We start from the raw sequence: 23,458 nt of genomic DNA on the forward strand, positions 1-23,458 counted from the left end.
GGAAACAAACAATTTTACAACGCAGCAACCAATAATGAAATATACAAAAAAGACATAATCACGTAGATTATATGAAAGTAATAAAACAACGACACAAAAATTACGTGGTTCGGCAATGCTTACATCAATGGGAGCAAACGATAATGATTTTTCACTATCTTCTGTCAAATGATATCTGAATTACAACATACAACATGTATATATAATCCTCCATGAGGTTTTCCCCTCGAAACCCAACCTATACAACTTTCCAATTTAAATTTTGAAAATCAGCGTTGAGTAACCAAACAAAACTGTCGACGGTTTTAGACATAATGTCGATGATTTGAAGTCAAGACCAAATAGTCAATGTAACAGGAACAAATCCATTTACTGTTTCTTTACACCTGGACAAAACCGTCAACGGTTTTAGGCAAACTAACCATCGACGGTTTGGTCCTGCAAACCAGCATCTCTGTTTTCGGCCATGTTTTCTTTTTGTATATGTGTTTCACTTAATATAAGAGCCACGTATTACAATAAAAACAAAAATGTTACACTTACATATTGTTATATTGTGTTATGCACATGATACAATTATATTAAGCAGTAAATATAAATGTCATGCTTAGATGGTAAGTGTATCGCTATTAAACCTAGAATTTTTCATTGATCTAACAAACAAATCATTTAATTCATTCACAACCATATGTATCGTATTTTAGTTTGTGTTTTATATATCGTGTCATGGATATTTTTTTTTAAATGTTTAAAATATGTATTATTATTAATGACTAGAGAGAAAACTCTAAACATTTTAAACGATGTTTAAAAATAGAAATTTTGAAAGTCAAATAATATATATATATATATATATATATATATATGATTATTGACGAGAAGAGATAAAACAATTTTAAAAGAATGAATATATAATAATATTAATTTAAAATGAGCACAAATATATAAATTGATAGAAAAATTATTCGGTAATCGGTACATCATGGGTATATATCGAGACCATTTATCACGTGCATAAAAAATAATTATAATTGCTTAATTTAGTTAAGATATGGACACATGGTAAAATTATATTGGTCTTAGTGTATGCACCTCAGTATACCTAATATTTTTTTTGAATTAATGAATCTCTTAATAAGCCAATATATAAGTTAGTCGAGTCTATAAACAAAAAGGTTTATAAATTTACTTCAATACTAGCATGCATATGGATAGTTAAATTTGGAGACATCTTGTTGGAGGATTGGGTTGGAATTTTGGGAATGTGGAAAGAGATGTAATTAGAGGTGCTAAAATAGGTCAATGGATTGGATTTGGGTCGGGTCATAAACATGTGGAACTTAAATGGGTTAAATTTAAGTTGACCCGATTACAAATGGATAAGTAAATCATACTCAAACTTACCCAATTAATAAACGGATAGCTTTTAAGAAATATATTTATTTTAATTTTTTTTGTTAAAATTTATCAAATATGAGCTAAATTTTTCTTTTGACAAAAATAAAATAAAATTCTATCTTAATATTTATGAGTTAATAACACTTATTTATTATTTAATTTACTATTCTCTTTAAATATTTTACTTAAAAAGTGATTTGAAAGTTAAAAAATAGCACTTACAACCTATTTATTATTTTTTCCTCATAAATATTTTAAAAAAATGTAGTTATATAACTTATAGCTTATCTATGTTTGTGTAAAAAATACATGATACGTCATACATGCATAAATATCATAATTTATGCATATATAAATAATTTAATTTTTTATTTTATAAAAAACTAAACGGATGATCCGATTTATATCCAATCTGAATCCAACTAGTATGTTTATAATTTGGGTTGAATTTAGGTTAACTCGTTTATAAATGGATCACTTCGCCTTACACTCAAATTTTCGCCTTACACTCAAATTTATTTTAAACAGACAGGTAATAGGTAGTCACTCGTGAGCTCGTGATTCATATTACCACTTTTAAACTGAAAAAAAAAAAAAGTTAACCCGTAAGGTAAAAAGTAAAATTTATGTTCTAACTTAATTAATTTATTTTAACGAGCGAGTTTTGGAATTCTAATTTCTAAAATGGTAGTCATATTTTCTAAACGTCTAATTTCCCTACCTGCCCCCACCTAATATATGATAATACGTATATGTGTTTGGTACGCTCTGGTGCGCGTGGGGGAGGGGACCAGCCGGAAGCATTTGTTTTTCAATTTACTACAACAAATGAAAACAGAAAAAACGTTTCCACTGCTCCCTCTCCTTACCGCTTCTGTTTTCAGCTTTTTTTTTTTTTCACTTTTCTGCCCTCGTGATTCCTTCTCTCTCTCTCTCTCTCTCTCTCTACAAAGCTTCTCCCTCCTCCCCTCTTCACTCCCTCCCAAAAAACAGCACGCGCACACTCTCTGTCTTCTCTCTTTCATGGCCGCTCGCCGGAGAAAGACTTTGTACGACTTCCCGCGCCTGGAAAACAGCCGTCGCAAACCCCCATTTCATCACAGAAATTAAATAGCCCGGGGAAAGACTGTTTTTTATTTTTTATTTTTTATTTCTGGGTTCTCTCGATCTGTTTTGGGATTTTTTTTTATTGCCGTTAATGGCGGATTTTTCTACGTCCGGGTTCGTTTGTGTGGTCTTCGTTTCGATTCTTCTGCTGGGTGGGCGGCTCAATTCGGAGCCGACGCAAGACAGGCAAGCTCTCCTTGCTTTCCTCTCTCGAACCCCACACGAGAACCGCCTCCAGTGGAACTCCACCGACTCTGCCTGCAACTGGGTCGGCGTCCTGTGCGACGACAACCGGTCCTTCGTCTACTCTCTCCGCCTTCCAGGCGTCGGCCTCGTCGGTCCGATTCCGGCCAACACCATCGGCCGTCTGAGTCAGCTCCGCATCCTCAGTCTCCGCTCTAACCGTCTCTCTGGCCAGATCCCCTCCGATTTGGTTAACCTCACGTTTCTACGCAGCCTCTACCTTCAGGACAACCGCTTAACCGGTGAATTCCCCTTGAGTTTGACTCGGTTGACTCGCCTGACCCGGCTCGACATCTCCTCTAACAATTTCAGCGGCGATGTACCATTCGCCGTCAACAATCTGACACACTTGACGGGGCTCTTTCTGGAGAACAATGCCTTCTCCGGTAATCTACCCAGCATCAACCCCGCCGGGCTAGTAGACTTTAATGTGTCGAACAACAAGCTCAACGGTTCAATCCCTAAAACACTCGCGAACTTCCCTGCGGCCTCATTCGTTGGCAACCCAGATCTCTGCGGAAAACCCTTAAAAGCCTGCAGCCCATTCTTCCCCTCACCGGCGGCGCCTCCGTCCTCAAATGCTCCGGGACAACCACCTCGAGAAAAGTCTAAAAAGCTATCGAAAGCCGCGATAATCGCAATATCGGTGGGGTCAGCTCTGATTCTGCTCCTCTTACTTCTACTGCTGCTTCTCTGTCTCAGGCGGCGGTACCTGCGGCGGCCGGCGAAACCGCCAAAGCAGGGGGCTACTCGGTCGGTGGTTGGGGAAGCGGGGACGTCGTCGTCGAAGGACGACATAACCGGGGGTTCGGCGGAGGGGGAGAGGAACAAGCTGGTGTTCTTCGACGGCGGGTTATACAGCTTCGATTTGGAGGATCTGCTGAGGGCGTCGGCGGAGGTGTTGGGGAAGGGGAGCGTGGGGACGTCGTACAAGGCGGTGCTGGAGGAGGGAACCACCGTGGTAGTGAAGAGGCTGAAGGACGTGACGGTGTCGAAGAGGGAGTTCGATATGCAAATGGAGGTTTTAGGGAAGATCAAACACGACAATGTGGTGCCCTTGAGAGCTTTCTACTACTCCAAGGATGAGAAATTGCTTGTTTATGATTATTTGGCCGCCGGCAGCTTATCTGCTCTTCTTCACGGTATGTTCTTGTTCCAATCTCCTCCTACACTCTTTCTTTGTTTTCTTCCTGCATTTTCAGAGCTCAGAACTCTTGCAGTAATGGAAATTGGAACCATTTATTTAATTCATTATTCATATATTTGATTGAATTTTCTCGGGTACATTTCCAAATCTTGCATTTTCCAGAGCTGGTCTCTAATTTCTTGACGAGTTTGAGCTCTTGCAGAAATGGAAATTATATTTTCCAGAATCGTCTCTTGCATTTTCAGAGAAAGAGCTGTTGCAATAATGGGAACTCGAACTATTTTTGAAATTCATTGTTTTAACAATTTTTATTCAATCTTGCAGGGTACATTTCCGAATTTTGCATTTTACATAGCTGGTTCCCAATTTCTTCAACTTGCAGATATGGAAAATATATTAATTATACAAATTAAAAAATTCATCAAATTAGGAAGGGTAGGTTGAAAACACAGACTGCATTTCACCGTTACCACTTGCTAAGCATGCCCAATAGAGCATCCCTTTTTCTTTTTCTACTAATTAAATACATCTCTTTTTATCCCAACGTAGCCTCATCATTCCCCACCGGCGTGCCCCCCTCCTTTTTTAAATTTTATTTTATTTTATTTTTTCCCACTCATTCGAAACTCCTTTTTCTTTCATTATTTTTATGTCTCGTTTCGAAAATAAAAAATGAAGCATATTAATAATATTCAATTGTTGATTTTTTTCAAAATTAAATATGAAAAATATGTGATTTTTTCGTATTTTTTGCCAACATTTTTTAAGAAAGAAGGTGGTATTTGGAACTTCAAATTTTTTTTCAATTTTATTATAAACTAAATAATAATTTTACCTTTAACTTTTTACTTAAGTTATTTAATATATATGAAAACAATAAATATAAAGATTGAAAACAACGGGAAGTCACAAAAAGAATAGTAAGCATCCTGTAGACCTTAGAGGGTAGAGCTAATCATGCGCACATAATTAATACGAACTAGAATTTACTTCCTCAAGTACCCTCGGGTCTACTTCTTAATTACACATTTATTTTTGGCAATTCCCGAAAATATTTAATGCACATATTTTTTTCTAAATTGATGAGTTCAGCTATAACCGGATCTTTGGTGTGGCATTTTTGCAGGCAGCAGAGGCTCAGGCCGTACGCCGCTTGACTGGGACAACCGGATGAGAATTGCTCTGGGGGCCGCAAGGGGCCTCGCCCACCTACACGTCTCGGGAAAGGTGGTTCACGGCAACATCAAGTCCTCCAACGTCCTTCTTCGGCCGGACCAAGAGGCCGGCGTCGCCGACTTCGGTCTCAACCCGCTCTTCGGCAACTCGACGCCGCCCAACCGCGTCGCAGGCTACCGGGCGCCGGAGGTGGTGGAAACGCGCCGCGTGACTTTCAAGTCGGACGTCTACAGCTTCGGCGTCCTGCTGCTGGAGCTGCTCACGGGGAAAGCGCCGAACCAGGCGTCGCTGGGGGAGGAAGGCATCGACCTGCCGCGGTGGGTGCAGTCGGTGGTGAGGGAGGAGTGGACGGCGGAGGTGTTCGACGTGGAGCTGATGCGGTACCACAACATCGAGGAGGAGATGGTGCAGTTGTTGCAGATCGCGATGGCGTGCGTGTCGACGGTGCCGGATCAGAGGCCGGCTATGCCGGAGGTAGTGCGGATGATCGAGGACATGAATCGGAGCGAGACCGACGACGGGTTGAGGCAGTCGTCTGATGATCCTTCCAAGGGATCGGAGGGTCAGACGCCGCCCACGGAGTCGCGGACCCCACCCGCGGCGATCACACCTTAGGCGTACAGTCTTCGAATTTTCTGAAAAAAGAAGGCCAAGCAAAAAGAAAAAAACCGAAAAAGAAAGAAAAAGTGGGAAGTGCCATTGCTAAGATGCGCCGCGTGCGTAAGTAATGGAGTAAAAAGTGCGCAGCTGGTTGGTGGGAGGTTAGAATGGCGCAAAAAATAGTCCTTCTTTAATTTTTTTTTTTTTTTTGAAAATTTGATTTTGTTTGGGGCAATTATGCAATTATTTTTATAGGGGCTTATTTGAATTGATTTTTGGGTGGAGTGGGGGTGGGGGGGAGTTCCATGTACTGATTGGAATTTGACCATTGGATGGATTTAATGAGTCAGTTGTTCTCATTTTTAAAAAATTATTTTTTATTATTTTTAAATTTTTTTCGCAAAATATTTATAGCCCAAATCAGAACAAAAGTATGGTGTGGGCCCAGGGTGGCAGAATAATAATTCAAAAATTGATTCTTCTATTGCATCGTCTGGGCCTGTGGGTACAGTTAGCTCCTTTAATAAAAAAAAAAAAAAAAAAAAATCATATTTGGATCATTTGTTAATCAGTTTTGAAAATAAATTTAAATTGTTATGAAATATAGTGATGCCCTCAATGTCTCTACGGACCTGTCCAACATATATACACTAATTAATTCATATATTTATGAATTTATTCTATATATCTGCACTAATTCATATCTTCATATATATCTGCACTAATTCATATCGTTATTTATGATACACATACAATCATGTTTATATATATATATATATATATATATATATATATATATATATATTACATGCTTGAATTGAGGAGCATAAAAAGAAGAGAGAAAAATGGAAGTAAAAAGAAAAATGAGAGAGAAAAAAGAAATAAAGAGAATTATTTTTGTAAAATGACATATCCATATTATATTGTAATTTCTCTCAAAATAATGAAACTTTCATCCAATCCACTCGTGAAATAGGTATATCCAAATCACGTAAAATATTTGTCTCGTCTTCATTTATTTTTCTCCTCATCTCTATTTATTTTATTATTAATTCTTTCATCATTTTATAACATGTTATTAGAACGAGACTCTAAACAACCGATATGTATTTTTAATTCTTATTTAATTTATTCATTTCTTGTAAGTTTTATTCCATAAGAATATAATATTCTCTAGAATTGAATGTCTTTTAAAGTTTTAAAAAGTACCAATTTTCAGAAGAGATGCTAAAATAGTCCTCCTGAATATGCTATATATTTAATCTTTAGAAGAGATTATAAGATACACCTCCTGAAAATACTATATATTTAAATCTTTCATATATATAAAATTTTTGGGAGAGATAGTCCTCCTAAAGAGGCAATATATTTAGATCTTCTGTCTATATATATTTAATTTCTCAAAGAGATAGACCTCCTGAAGAGGCAATATATTTAATCTCTCATCTACATATTTAATCTCCCAAGAGACAGATCTCCTGAATAGACTATGTATCTAATATCTAGAAAAGATGGTAAATATTTACCGCTTGAAGAAGGTATATTTTTAACTTGTTGAATAGATGTTGAAATCGACCTCTTAAAGAGGTGACTCATTTATACTCCAGATGAGGTAATATATTTAACTTTGGAAGATGTGGTAAATTATTAACCAAATTGGGATCATATTCCTGAAGAGTACAAATTGGAAAAAATAAAATAATATTTTTCAAGAAACATATTTAAGTGCCTCGAGAAGGGTGAAAATAATATTATTATCGCAGTTTTATTTCAGCTTTTACATTCTATTTTTACAATTTGTCTTATTATTGTTAATTTATTCACATGTTGAACATAAGCAAAATTAAATTTGTTTTCCTTGACATCGAAGACAATTATTATTTATCATGGATTCTTGATATTGAAATTCATTTAAATGCAATGAATTTGGAAAATACTATTTTAGATGGAAATACCGCATCTTTGCAGGATCGTGCAAAAGTTATGATCTTCCTTACGCATGTATATATGATAATGCGTGGAAGGTGCATGGAGTGAGCGATTTATTAAGAAAATATTATATATTATTATATATATAATCATGCATGGATTCAAATGTATTTGCCTCTTTTATTTTATCAATTCTTCATCTAACTAATAATTCTTCTCTCTCATAAATGTTATCTGTCTCTAATTGCTTTCTCTCTCATATATTTTTATTATCATTGTATTTATAGAGAAAGAATTAAAGACTAAATACCTTACTATTAAACATCCACTTATTCTATGAAAAAAATTTAAAGCAAATATTTGACCATAAGATTTTACCAAAAACTCGATATGAATGGTTGTACTTGAAGTTGCAAGATTTTAAAACAATTAGTAAATATAATTCAGTTCTACATAAAATTAGCTCGAAACTAAAACTATGTGATGAAAATATTATTGACAAAGTCATGCTTAAAAAGACATTTACTACTTTTCATCCCACTAATATTGCTCCTACAGCAGTAGTATAAAGATAGGAATTTCTTTTTGTTGCTTAGCAAAATAACAAGTTTTTGATAAAATATCATCAAACTTGTCCAACTGATTCGACCTCATTTCCTGAAGTGAATATGAATGCATTTTGTAGTCCAACTAGTTCGACCCCATTCCTTGAAGTGAATATGAACACATTTTGTAGTCGAGGACGAAGTCAAAGGTATGGTCGTGGGCATGGTTGTGACCGTGGTTGAAATAATCACTGGCATTGAGACGTAAGGTTACGATCCCTGAGAAGAGGAATAACCCCCAAAAGAGGGATGACCCCCCAGAAGCTGGAAAATCAATGATATCACATTAAAACTACAAATGAAGATAGTAAATAATTTCTTTATATTACTTCTATCATTTATGGGAAGAAATATTTTTTTTTTAAAAACTGCTACCTTTATTTTCTAGTTTGTATTATACAAAGATTAAAGTAGTTAAATCAATAATGTCTTGCACCAGAAGTGCAATAACCCAAAGTTATTTACACTTTGGCCTGAGTATCTTGGACATCTTGGAGATGTAATGATGCAAAAAATCATTGAAAAATCATATGGTCATCCACTAAAGAATCAGAAGATTCTTTTATCAACTGATTTCATGTGTACTGCTTGTTGGAAATTAATTGTCATTTTAATGAAGCAGTATTCCCTATATTAGGGGGAGAAAAATTAGTGCCTGAAGCACAACATGAAATAACGTGTAATGCCATGAGTTTATCTTATTTAGATTCTCGCACAAATCAAAGTGAATTTGAAGTTTAGAAGATTATAAATTTGCAAATGATTGCAAATCAATTATCAGATTCTTTTGCAGATATCAAGGTCATATTAAAATCTCATATACTTGTTGCAAATATTCCAGCACGTATTAATGTCCCTGAAGGATAATAGCCGGTTATTGAACCTAAACTGCAAGTTAAGCGTGGAAGGCTTGTAGGGAAAATGGGAGTGCTTGCCGACACTCCTATTTAATTAATTTACTTAATTAAATAATTAATTATTTTTTTGAAATCATTATTATTATTTTATTATTATTATTATCATTGCTATTATTTTTAAATTATATTTTAATATTTTTTATGAACGAAGAATTAAGTTCGAATTTCAAAAACTCATGTGGGCCCACACGATCTTGTTTGCCTTACACCACTTTGAGACCCAAGTGGACCGTACGTAATTCCAATAGTTCTCACATGGTCTTATGGGCCCTACACAACTTCTGGACTCATGTGGGTTCCGCATAGGATACCTATATTATTATTATTTTATCATATATTTTTATAAATTATGTTAGTCAAACGTTATTTTATGTATATGTACTTATTTACGTGTATAAATAGTGTCTACCATGTTTATCTTATGAAATTTCATTTTAACAAAGCTAACCCCTAAGGAGTGATTGAGCCGCAATGGTCTCTGAACACTCGCTAAGATGAGATCTTTTTTAGGCATCAAACATGGAATCAAGGATCCTAATAGAGAAACACCTTTATATTGATATTAACTTCATGAACATTTATTATTATTATTATTATTATTATTATTATTATTATACTTTAATATATATTTTTGGGGTCATTACATGCAATAGCCACTGACATTACCAGAAGTAATGATGACATTACCAGAAGTAATAACATTACTAGAAGTAATGACATTACCAGAAGAAATGAGGATCCTGAACCTAAATTTGTTAATGAATGTCGATATAGAAGTGATTGGCCAAAATGGAAAGAAGACATCACATTTGAATTAAACTTTCTATTAAAAAGAAAAGTTTTTTGACCTATAGTTTAGACACCATAAGATATCTAACCCGTTGGATACAAATGGGTATTTGTGTGCAAGTAAAATGAAAATAATGTTAATACTCAATATAAAACAAGACTTGTGGCATAAGGTTTCTCGCATAAACCCGAAATTGATTATGAGAAGACATATTCTCCCGTAATGGATGAAATCACTTTCAGATTTCTAATTGGGCTAGTAGTCGCTGAACGACTAAGCATGCGTCATATGGACATAGTAACAACATGAATTGTTGGATAGTGAAATTTATAAGAAAAATCCCTAAAGAATTTGAATTTCCTGAAGCAAAATCCATATATTTATATTCAATTAGACTCCAACGTTCCTTATATGGATTAAAACAATCTCGACGCATATAGTACAGTCAATTGAGTACCTTGTGAAAGAACGATTCATAAAAAATTCAATTTGTCCATGCGTTTTCATCAGAACTCAGATTTTCTATAATTGTTGTTTATGTTGATAATTTGAAATTAGTTGAGACTCCTGAAGAGCTCACTAAAATTGCTAATGGCGGAATTTGAGATAAAAGATTTGGGAAATACAAAATATTGTCTTGACCTACATATTGAACATGTAAATGGTGGAATTCTTGTTCATTAATCTAAATATACCGAAAACGTATTGAGACAATTTTATATGGATAAAATTCATTATTTGGGATCTCCAATAATGATGTGATTATGTTAAGAAAGATCAATTTCGGCCCCATGATAAGGGGAAGGAATTACTTGGTCCTGAAGTACCATATTTAAGTGTTGTCGGCTCTTTGATGTATCTGGCAAAGTGTACAAGAACCGACATTGCATTTGCAGTAAATCTACTAGTAAGATATAACTCTACTCCTACTCGGCGACATTGGAATGAAATTAAACACATTTAATGATATTTGAAAGTAAAGCAGACAATTGCAGCAACATCTTCCAATCATATCGAAATACTAGCTATCCATGAAGCGAGTAGAGAATGCGTGTGAGTTAGATTAATGATTTCTCATATCCAAGTAAATTATGGTGTTCAATTAATTAAGAATATTCCAACAATTTTATATGAAAACAATGCTACATGTATAACTTAACTAAGAGGAGGGTACATAAAGAGTGACAGAACAAAGTATATCTCTACAAAATTCACATAGACTTTAGAAGAATGGTGATATAGATGTTTAGCAAATCATATTAAGTGACAATCTAGTAGATTTGTTCATTAAATTTTTGCCTACTACAACATTCAAGAAATTTGTTCATCTTATCGGAATGAGGTATCTTAAAGATTTTAACAAAAGGAGTTAATATATGGGTGAATTCCAAGGGGGAGTGTTATGAAATATAAGTGGATGTCCCCCTATGTTCCTATGAACTTGCCCTATATGTCTGCACTAATTCATATCCTTCATCTTCCACCCCTTGCCCTATAAAAGGGCACCATCTCCCTCTCATTTGTGATATACATATAAGCATGCTTATATATATATATATACATACTGCATGCTTGAAGTGAGGAGTATATAGAAAGGAAAAAGAAGAAGAGAGAAAGATAGAAGTAGAAAGAAAGAGAAAAGATAAAAAAAAAAATAAGGAGAGCTATTTTGTAAAAGAGCATATCCATATCATATTGTAATTCCTCCCGAAATAGTGAAACTTTCATCCAATCCGCCCGTGGATTAGGTATATCCGAACCACGTAAAATCTCTGTCTCATCTTTATTTATTTTTCTCCTCATCTCTATTTATTTTATTATTAATTCTTGTATCATTTTATGGCATAAATGAGTGTATTTGGAAGCATAGTTTTCGGATTTTAGATTTAAATTTGATTTGAAGAAATTTTAATATAATTTTATACATTTTATTAAAATCTAATACAACTTCAAATTTGAAGCTTATCTAAAGTATTATGTGTACTATTTTGTTTTTTTCCGTTTTACTAATTTATGATGTGAATTTTTTTTTAAAAGATAAATTAAAACATTAAATATGTAATGACTAAATAGAAAATATTTTTTAAAACATATAAATGTGGCATAATGTCAATTTAAATGACCTCTAAAACTAAATATATAAATTAAAAAACCTCTTAATAATATAACGGTATAAAAATACTGGTTTCTCCTAGGGTTTGGTAAAAAGACATGAAACATTTTGAGGTTTTAAAAGTCTAATGAATAGTGATTACCACACATATTTTTACACTATTAGTTTTTAATTTTATACTAATTGTTGCCTAATATTTATAATTCACTTTCATAAATTAAATCATTCATTTTATACACAAAATTTTGAGCAAAATTAAAATAAAATGATCATGTAAGTTTAAAATATAATTAAAATTAAAGTATCCGTTCAAAAAAAATTTATTCCAATTTATATTTATTGTATTTCTATTATTCAATTGTTATTTGAGTAAAGAAAAAAATGAGTTCAACTAGGTTTTTAGTTTATCTTATTTTAAAAATTATTAATAAAATAATATACTAATTTTTAATTTTTATTTTCATACTTTTTTTTTTTGGTCGTGGCATATAAATGGAAAGAGGAAGATATCGAATAAGTTCCCAAATGCAAGCATCTACCTTCGAGAGAGACTGCATTTTTAAGAATCTTGAAATTGTTAAGTGTTTTTTTATTCTTATATATAATTTTTTGAGTAATAATATTAATCAACTCGATGTTTGTTGAAAAAGCATAGACCTCCATTGACATTGCAAAATTTTTGATAATCACGTAACAAAATGACAAAAGAAACGAGTTTTTTTTTTTTTGTAAAAAAAAACATGTATTTTATGATTTTCATAAAATGTCACCTTTTTATTTTTTAAAATTTTGAATTTATATAGAAAAGTTGAAAGACAGCTTTGCATTATTTTTGTAGATTTCTAATTTTTACTTTGCATTTAGGAATATGAAATTCAGATCTTAGATTTTAATTTTTATGAATTATGTATAGAGTTTCTTTTCAATCCACATAAAATTAAAATTCAAGTCTCAAATTCATAATTTTGAATCTTACCTTATAAAATTGGAAAACAAAATATTTTTTTTTATAATTTGTTAAATCTAAAAATAAAAAATAAAAAACATTTTCATATCTTAAAATTTTTAAAAATAAGCTAAAATTTTTATAATTCTTTGAAAAATAAAAATTGCAAAACAAGAAACAATTTGCACAACTTAACGGGCCCAAAATAAAATTAGTTTGGAAATCAATTTAAAGATAAATGTAAATAAAATTTGATTAAATAAACATGAAAAAATATATTCACCATCCAAATTCTATGAGGATTAGTGAAATATTTATACGTGTGCTTTAGTTTTATTTTATGTGATTTCTTTCCATTTAAATCAATGAATGGTATTTTTAAAAAAGAATATTTTATTAATAAGAAATAAGAACAAAGTAATATTTATTTTAATCATTAAACTAGGCACGTGCATTGCACGTGCCCATATACTAGTAATAAAATAGAAATTGGAGAAATAAATAATAAATTAATTATATAAAAAAATATAGGGGCAGATTAGGGAATCGAAAGGAAAAGGAGGGGGTAGGAAATGGGAATTGGTCCGGTGATTGGGGGGGTAGGGTTAGTGAGAGGTGGAGAACAGGCTGGCGGGTTCTGCTGTTTGGTCATACTGACAGTACAATGTCAGCCGTTGATCGTCTCCCACGTGGACCCCATCGGAGGCCCCTGTTGTCGTTCCCTTTTTCGTCTTTTTCTTCTTTCCGGATTGGATAGCTGTGTCACGCGCCGCTCCCTACCGTTGGACCCACCGTCTACTCCCCCACCACAAAATTACACTAAAATTAATAACTAAATTTATAAATAAATAGTATGGCTAAATGGGCTCATTTTTTTTTTTTTTCGGTTTAGAGAATATACAAGCGCCAGGTGTCATTATTTTTTTTCACATTATTTAATTTTAAATATGCTATTATTTAGTTAAGCTATTTTAATTAATTATCTAATTTATTATTAATAATATAAGTAATTTCAAGTAGTCATGAATTCATATTAAATTTTTAAGTAATTAGCTCGGATGAAATCATAAAAAAAAAATAGTGTTATGCAACGTGGATCCGTGATAACACGGGAGGTGTTGATTAGGAGCAATAGTGTGGGCCCCATGCTACTTCCCCTGCTCAATATTGTCATGTGTCCTGAGCTTGCATCTTTTGGTATTTTCCAATCATAAAAGAAAATTAAAAAAGAGACATCCATATATTTGTGTTGGAGTAGAAATAACTTGAAACTATTATTCTATATTATCGAGTAACACCGAAAATATTTGGCAACCAACAATAGGAATCTTTTAGGTTCATTTGGATTAAAAAAATTTTGTTTTGAGAAAAAAATAAGATAACGAATATTTTTAATTGTGTTTTCTAAATCAAATAATATTTAAAAAATACTTTTATGTGATTAATAATTAAGAAAAATCAAATTAAAATTTTAATTTTTTAATTTTATATATATATTTTCTCCTTGCTACACAACACTAAACATGATAAAATAATTTTTTTATTTTTTGAATATTTTTTAAGTTCTAAACGTGACATTAATGCCTTGGCTTAATTAGTTATAAATCTTGCATTCTATTACAATGTTTGAGAAAATGTTTATCATCAAATTAGATAATTAGGTTATAAATCTTCTAACAATTGATTTATTGGGCAATTAAATATAAATACTAAAATTAATTATTGATAATTACAAAATTTGTAAAATAATTTATAAATGGATTTTATTTATTTATTTTTCTAATTCATAGGTCATTTCTCAGACAAGGGTATGGTAATTTAAAAAAATAAATATTATAATTAACAATTGATGATTATAACATTTGGAAAATAGTTTTAAAATGGATTTTATATATTTAGTTTTCTAATTCATATTGTAATTTAATTTTAATTATAATTAAAAATTATAAACAAAATGAATAATTTAATACATATAAGTTAATTTTAGATAATAAAACCTTAATTTTCAATCTTTAATACAACCTCAAAAAATCAACCTTTGACAAGGGGCAAATTCATGAATCCAAAAATAAAGAGTGATTTTTTGGGTTTTCACATTAATGCCAACAATATAAAAACAAAAATAAAAGCTCAAAAAACAAAACCTAAAAAGTAAATATGACAAATTATTTCATTAACATTTTTAAAATTTAAAAGTTTAGAAAAATATAATTTGTCACATGTTTATTTTGGTCTTTAAATTAAATAATAATAAAAAATATTATTAGATTAATACAAATACAAAATAATACAAATTAAAAAATATTATAATAAAAATAGAGATTAAGTGCAATTATTTAATTATTATATTCACAAGCTCATTTTTTAATGCCAAGAATAATCCTATTACACATGGTAATTGAAAAATGGTAAAAATATTTTTAGAATAGGATTTGATTTTTAAAACTATTTACAAATTTATTGATATTTTATTTGAATATATTTTAAAATCACATGGTCATTTTATTTTAATTTCTAAAATGACTTGTAAATGAAAATTTGCTATTAAAATTCCGTGGCACGGTGGCTATAATTGAAAAATTTAAAACTAAAAATGGAAATTCAAAACAAAACACTAGTAGCCTGTTCAATTAATTTTTCAAAACATAAAAAAATCCAAAACTTGATTGAACAAATATTCATCTTTCTCCTTATTCATGTAATAAAATTGTACAAAAGAATATAAATTTATAATGTTATAGAAACAATAAAAGTTATTTTTATTATTTTATTTTATTATTATATTTTATATTTATTTACAAGAACAATATTATGGTAGATAACAATTTAAAAATAATAAAAAATAGTTTTTAAATGGATTTTATTATTTTTTAAAATTTTGGAAATTCATAGCTATTTTTATTTTAATTATATTTTAAAATTTATATGTTCATTTAATTTTAGTTTTAGGTAAAAAATTACTTATAAAATGAATGATTTAATCTAAACAAACTCACTTTGGTTATTCAAACATTTTGACAAAATCACGAAATATAATTTTTAATTTTCATTGAAAACTGCTAAAAAACCAATAATAGAAACAAAAAACCAATAATAAAAAAAAATATATTTTCTAAACTTATTTTTTCACTATACATAAACAAAAACAGAAAATATCAAACAAAAATGATACCAAACAAAACCTTAAAGTCTGTTTGGTATCGTTGTTGTTTTCTATTTTTTGTTTTTATTTTTGCACAGTGAAGAAACGAATTATAAATTAAAGTGCATTTGTTTATTTTCTGTTTCTATTATTGGTTTTCAGTGTTTGCAAAAGCCTGAAAATTAGATTTTATGATTTTCACTTGTTTTGACAATATGTTGTTAGAAATTTTAATATGCAGTAATAACTTTTTTGGAATAAACCCTTCATTTTATACACTTTTAAATTAAAACTAAAATAAAATAATCATATGAATTTAAATATAATTAAAATAAAATATACATAATTTTTTTTTTAAAATAATAAAGCTAATTACAAAATATTTTTACTGTTTTGCAACCATCATGTCTAATAAAATTTTTTATTGTAAAGTAAATTTTAAAAACATAACAATTAAGTAAAATAATTATAATAAAAGTTTTTATTTTTATTAAAGTATTTTTTAATATATATTATTTTAAATATTATTTTAATTTTATAAATATTAACCAAATAGGTTGTTAGTTTTTGATTTTTAATTTCTATTTCTAATTTTTAACTTTCATTTCTGTTTCTCTAATTTTTAACGATACATTAATATTTAATATTTAACATAATTTCAAAATATCTAGTAACTTAAACAAACATACATTCAATCACTTCATTACAACAAAAAGTAGAAAATAAAAACTAGAAACAATATAAAAAATCCTCTTACACGTTTGGATGAGGAGCTTGACTAGTCAATTTTGGAGGAATGAACCCAGGGTGATTTTGGGGCTAGGGTTAGGGTTAGGGTCAACAAAATTAAATGAGGCCGCTAAGGTGGAGGCCTCGAGGCACGTGCAGCTAGTAGGGCTGGAAAATTAAAGCATGGTTTTTATGTGGTTTGGTGCACCGAAAGTAACAAGTTTTGTTTTTGGCCGGGCCACAAAATTTGACAGTTTTCCCTTTGGCCTTTGGCGGTTTTTTTAAGGGCTCTCAATCTTGTCTGCTCTTAATCCCCTCACTAAATTAAATCCCCATTAAACCCAATCACCCCTGAAAATGACTCTTAACAATGTAACATCCATTTTTTTTTGGTTTCTTCTTTCGTACTCGCTCGATTTTACATAACCTAATCTAATCCATGGTAAGGCTCGAACTCTCGGCCTCTCATTAAGAGGTTAAAAGACGCATCACCGGGTTTAAGGTCGGGTTTGTTCTTGGGTTTCTTTGGTTTCAGATTTTTCAGGCCGAGGAGATGATTCGAGGTAAGAGTAAACAGTGTTAATCTCTTAAGGTGGGCTAATAACTGCGCTGTGCTTAAATTACATGTGATAATGTGGCCTTAGAGAGATGAGGGGAACACCAATTATGGGCTATGGTAAGGGAAATCACATCCCCCATTCCCCCAGCCCCTGTGGATGCTAGCAGGCTTCTACACTTCATTGGAGCATGGCCCCCATTGCATCAATTGATCTAAGCTTTTTAAATGATTAGGACACCAGAGAGTTGCCAAAATGATTAAGCACACTGAAAAGAAGCAAAGCTCACATTACTTGGCAGTTCAGAACATTATTTTGGGGTCCACAAAAAATAAGGGTGTCTCCTACGCCAAAGGCTCTCTCTCTCTCTCCCCCTCCCTCTAGGGTTTATTTATTTGTTCTTTCTCAATACACATCTAACCTAATTTTACCCACTAAAACTGTTTTCCAATGTCGTGAGTTAAAAACCAAGCATTTCAATGTATGGTTCACCAAAAATTTTCCCCGATTGGAGTTCACCTAATTCAACACTCCAGAAACTGCATATATAAAAGTCTCTTTTGCTGTGGAGGGTATGTACGCCACAGTGAGTAAGGCATGCATCTAATTCCCAATTCTCCGTGTAATATACACAATGAAAAATTTTACTTCTACTTATGTACAACTCTTCTCTCTTTTGGCGATGGATTATTGTAATTGATTCCACAGTACAGCTCCTGTGGGGGTTTAGCTTCACCCAATTGACATATGATGAATTGTCCCTGAAGCAACTGTTCAATGAAGTGCTACTCATTCATTTATTCTTTTAGTGCTCATCACCCACAGAGAAAAGAAGCAAACAAAGGCAAATGAGAAGAGGTGTGAGCTGCTAAAGAAACATTAATTATTAACTTTAGAGCATATGTATATAGCTGGACTAATGGTTTCTTTCCTTCAAAGTTCAGAAATTCAAAGTCTTTTGATAGCTGTAAGTTTCAACATGGAGTTGTAAGCTCCTCCAAAGACCAATTAAAGACATGACAAGACATCCTGATTGCAGCCATAGGCCTACTTAAGACGAATCTTCAAATAAATAATTATCTTCCCTATTGATTTTGTTGGGTGGTCTTAGGTCTTCTCAACCCCAAAAGCTAACTCATGGGGCGAGACTTTCCCTCACACTTAATAACTGATCACCAAGCCCCTTCCACAATCGATGTGAGACAATTCCAACAATCTCCCCCTCACACATCAGACTACAAACTCTTCACGAATTGGGATCGGACTCCAAACTCCGCACGAATTGGACTCACCAAATTGGCAGCACCACATGTCTAGCATCTCAGGGAGAAACCATGGGCTCTGATACCAATGTTCGGTGGTCTTGTGCAGTCTCAACCCCAAAAGCTAACTCATGGTGTGAGACTTTCCCTCACACTTAATAACTGACCACCAAACCCCCTTCACAACCGATGTAGGACAATCCCAACAAATTTTTCCTTTTATTTTGATACATATCCCTATTAGTTGTTAGTTGGATCGGTTGAGACAATAAACAATAGAACTTGTTAGAAGGTACCTCATTTAGCCTTTACTAATAACATCTTCTCTTTGACGCCCAACTTTGCTTGTGCATGAAACAAACTGTAATCCAGGGACGAGTGAGCAATTAAAACGCCTCTTCCACATGGCATCCCACCTATAAGAGGAAAAACAAGGGGGCGTAGTGTAGGGGTGGTGGGGAAATGTTAGCTTCCGCGCTTGTGTTTAGAATAGCTTTTGTAGTCTACATCTAGATGACCCACAACAACAATTACTGCTTATGAGGAACATTTATTAGCAACAGCAACAATATTCTTCACACTGCACAAACAACATTTGAAATCTACAGATTTTTTCCATCGTGTGGCTTTGTCCAACTATGGATCTTCATACTAGATTGATTTCTAGTTTTTAATGAGTATCATTAAGAGTTTGTGTCAGCAATGATAAGTACCTAACTCAAGGCTAAGACATTGACGTGATAGTTTTGCTTCCTTTGTCAGTAAGACTAATCATTCTCCAGGCACACTTTAATACACAGACAAATTGCCACTAAGATAAGCCCACACCACTTGTATTTCACAAAAATAATAAAAAAAAATAGGTGGAAAAAAATGAAACTTATTTTGGAGGTGGTGATATTGTGATTGTATCTGGCACTTTGAATAGAGTAAAAGTTAAGGTCAGGATATCTGTTTGTTTTGATTGAGAAGTGCAACTGCAAATATCGTCTTCCATTACGTGAATGCCAAAATGCAAGTCAATAACCTCCTATCCACTGCTTACTAAAAGCCAAATCGGAAAACTGCATACTGCCAATTTAATGTGTAACTGCTAGAAGCAAATCAATATTACTTCCTAAAATATCAGATAATATGGCCGTCCAGAACTCTTTCATGGGTAATCAGGCTTCACAAGAAGGAAAAGGATGAAAAGGTTTAGTTATTGTGCTAATTTCTATAAATGTGCCACCAATAATAGTGTCGTTGAAAAGAGTGGGAAAAAAAACTTGAAAATGAGAACCACTAGTGCATCTTCGGTGAGCTGGTCTAAGGGATGTCAAAGTGTGAGAACTTAATATGAGTCAAATGTTCTACCATTTATGAGGATATTCACACATAATCAACAAGTTGAAAAGCTTGGCACAGCTATTTGCATTAGCAACAGATCCAGCTGACAGCAGACGTTTGCATATTAAGTGTAATTTCCTAGCCTCAAAGAGAGACAAAATCCAATAAAAGTACACATCTATGGGGGGAGAAAAAGAGATGCCAATTCATGTATTTAAATTTAGTCAAGCTTAAAAGCCAGGATATTAGTTCTCAATTTCATAATTTTAAAAGTAGGCAATATAAGGCTATTATCAGCTGGAGCTCTGCTAGCCAGCTGAATTTCCCAGACACTTAGCCGAGCCACTGTAAAATCAACTCCATATATTTGAGGTTCACCACAATCAAAACCTCACTTTCAGCAACACAAAGGGAGTTTCTGTTAGTAATTCAAACAGTCTTTGGATTATCTTCATCATGACAACTGGTCCCACTGGGACGGCTACTTGTTCTGCCTTTTCAAAACAAATCTCAAAGCCATATTTATGTTGTCCTCTCTTCAGCAAAACCCTTTCTTGGCTAACAAGAAACTACAAACTTTTCCTTCGTTAAACAGATAAGTCTATAGATGTGTCAAGATGAACTTGATTGGTTCCACTAATCAGCATGGCCTCATTTCCATCCAATAACTTGCAATCTCTTGAAACTCCCCAAATCATTACACTAGAGTGAAATGAAAATTTGTGCTCAAACGGAGAACTCCAACATTACTAAGTTTCCTCATGAAACATAATTCCCCTCATCAAAACATTCAAATTCACATGAATTTCTGGGGTGCTGTGCATCACCAGCAATAAACACATGAACTACTCCAATTTTAATCCAGCCACGCCCAGAATTCTTTCTCAATCAAGTCTTCCATCAAAATCAATTTTGACACCCATCCCTCCTTCCTGCTGCTACATTATTAGTTTGGAAGTGTCACATGGTTTCCTGAATTATCTGGTTCCAATTTAAATTAAGCATTCAGATAAATATTGCCCGAGTACAATCTCATGCCATTGCCTACAAGCAACTAGAAGTGTTCCTAAGGGCAACTTGAGAATAAGCCGAGCTTCCTCCAAATCACACAGCCATAATGCTCTATACTTGGCTCTAATGTTTTGTTACCATATCAAGAAAAAGCACCAAACCCCTACTCACCAACCCAGTAAGCTGCATGCTCATAAGACAATGGTGAATGTTATGCTATTAGGATTTTAGGCTCTATGCATTCTATAGTATATGATTAGTGTGCTAGCTTCCACATTTCGACCATGTAATGCAACTACTTGCTTAAAATTATATCAAACAATTTTTTTTATTGATCTATACTCCCGCATTTAGCATACATACATATATACTAAAGAAGTTGCAACAATAATATACAGACAACGGTCATGCATTGCTATATAGTAATGAATAGAACTTCCATACCACTACAATACAATATCTATGGAAGCCAAGACTGCACAAATAATTCTTAGAATGCTGGGTTGGATTCCTGCTTCTTGCGTTTTCTGGAATATTGCCTCAAAGCTAAATACAATTTGAGGTAGACCAAAGATGGTCCAAGTCATTGGGTTCGGTTGAAACACAAGGGATTGCATCTTTGAGGAATTGTCTTCAGCATCATTGACCTGGCCACGTCTTACCCGGTTCGTGATATTAAATTTGGGGCCACACCCCCTAATTGCATCTGATAAAACAAATTCAAGGCCTCACCACTCAGATGCTAGAGTCGGAGTCAAATCTCAAGTTTTCTGATATCATCAGAAGGCACTTATTGGGTGCCTTCACGAACTGCCCACGCTGCTTATAGCAAGAAATAATCAAATTCCACGTTGCCCCATCTTTCTCAAGCATCTTATAAAAAATTAGGTCAGCATCCCCGATCAAACCAATCTTCAAATAAAAACTCAAAAAGGAACATCATAAAATGTTGTCTAGATCCAACCCACTTACCCTCTCCTAAATAATCTAAATTGGCCGCAGCAGAACAGAAGCTAGCTACAGTGACCCGAGTCAGCTCAATGCCTTCTCCTCTCATGTCATAAAAGGCTTCAATTGCTTCCTCATTCATCCCATTCTGGGTGTAGTATAGCTCCCAACCATCAAATACCAAGTGACTGCATTTCTCTCAGTCATATAATCAAACAACTTTTTTGCATCCTCTAAAACACTACATTTGCCATTCCTATGGACAAAACTGCTAGCATCGATTGCACAACCTGCAACATCCAATTTGATCAAATACCCATGAACAATCGACATGAAAAAAATTATCGGGTACAAATCCATTCTCTTGCATTCGATAAGAACCCTACCGCAAGGCAGTTTCCCTACAATTCCTTCCACAGAGTAATCCAGTTTCCGCAGCCCAAGAGTAGGCGTTTTGTTTACAGAGCCTATGAAAATTTGCGCAGAGGATAACCACTTTTGTCTCTATGCACTTCGTTTTTTCTAGCAAAGAAACCACCGCTCCTGAGAACTCCGGCGCGAATTCGCTGACCGGTGAAGAGATCTCGTTCCCATACGGGCCCCCGAAGCAGTTCCAGGTAAGTTTCGAGTCCAAGGAGTATATTTTCAAACTCCAGTTTCACTGAAAGGTCCATAGCTTCCTAAGATTCAGGCCCATCTCTCAGGCACAGAATGGGCCTTAATTTGAGGAAAGAAAAAAAAAAAGAACTATTTTCTATTATATCTTTTATTAAATATTAATTTTTTTAAAATTAGATATTTTTTATATATAAAATTTTAATTTTGGATAAAAATACTAACCTCCCTTGGGCTTTAACAAAAAAGTCACTAATCTTTTTGAGATTTCAAAAATTTAAGGAACCTTCTTTTGCGTTTTGTAAAAAGATAAGTGACAAGTTTTTTAAATAAGATTTATGTCTTTTTGACAAACCGAGAGATTTATGATATTTTTAAAATCTCAAAAGAGGTAGATAGAATTTTTGTAACTTCAAGAGAAGTCCTTATCTTTTTGTCAAATCTCAAGAGAAGTAAGTATCTTTGACCCTAAAATTTTTATTCATTTATTTACTATATATTTAAGAAAAATTACATAAATTCACCTTGTAGTGTAACCCAAAACCAATATGCCACTTTATGGTTTTAATATGACCACTAACCCTTTATGACTTTTAAAATAATGAAAAGTCATAGCATCATTAAATCATGTTTACTTTAATGTGTTTAAATACTAGATATTTAATGTAATTAATTAATGTAAGGAATAGAATAGAGCAGTAAGAATTTTCCAATCATATCAGTGGAGGAATCAAGAGCGAATCTAAAGACCGAGGGCGTCATTTGTCCCTCTAACCTCTAATTTTTTTATTAATATTAATGTACTTTAATTAATTTTTAATGATAATTTTTTTATTACTCTCATATTGATTTTTAGGTTTATTAGACAAGATTAAACACTAAAATAAATATCAC

General features: G+C 32.8%; 2 protein-coding genes across 2 annotated transcripts; one reads left to right on the forward strand and one right to left on the reverse strand.

Moving 5' to 3' along the window:
- The first annotated feature begins 2,248 nt into the window (after positions 1-2,248).
- Positions 2,249-5,939, forward strand: LOC131158116 (probable inactive receptor kinase At2g26730). Its single transcript, XM_058112730.1, has 2 exons — positions 2,249-3,890; positions 5,022-5,939. The coding sequence occupies exons 1-2, from the start codon at positions 2,597-2,599 to the stop codon at positions 5,684-5,686; spliced, it is 1,959 nt and encodes a 652-aa protein (XP_057968713.1). The 5' UTR covers positions 2,249-2,596; the 3' UTR covers positions 5,687-5,939.
- A 15,549-nt stretch (positions 5,940-21,488) lies between these two features.
- On the reverse strand, positions 21,489-22,624 carry LOC131158117 (pentatricopeptide repeat-containing protein At5g55740, chloroplastic-like). Its single transcript, XM_058112731.1, is given in 3 exon segments — positions 21,489-21,968; positions 21,970-22,112; positions 22,115-22,624. Coding segments are annotated over 3 exon segments (570 nt in total). The 5' UTR covers positions 22,310-22,624; the 3' UTR covers positions 21,489-21,736.
- Positions 22,625-23,458: the final 834 nt, after the last annotated feature.

The sequence above is a fragment of the Malania oleifera genome, chromosome 6 (assembly GCF_029873635.1).
Source record: "Malania oleifera isolate guangnan ecotype guangnan chromosome 6, ASM2987363v1, whole genome shotgun sequence".
Lineage (NCBI taxonomy): Eukaryota > Viridiplantae > Streptophyta > Magnoliopsida > Santalales > Ximeniaceae > Malania > Malania oleifera.

What these genes read in the sequence shown, in the direction of transcription:
- LOC131158116 (XM_058112730.1), top strand. Translation starts at nt 2,597, where the DNA reads ATGGCGGATTTTTCTACGTCCGGGTTCGTTTGTGTGGTCTTCGTTTCG. An exon ending in CTTATCTGCTCTTCTTCACG is followed by an intron (nt 3,891 to 5,021) that starts GTATGTTCTTGT and finishes GCATTTTTGCAG; the next exon opens with GCAGCAGAGGCTCAGGCCGT.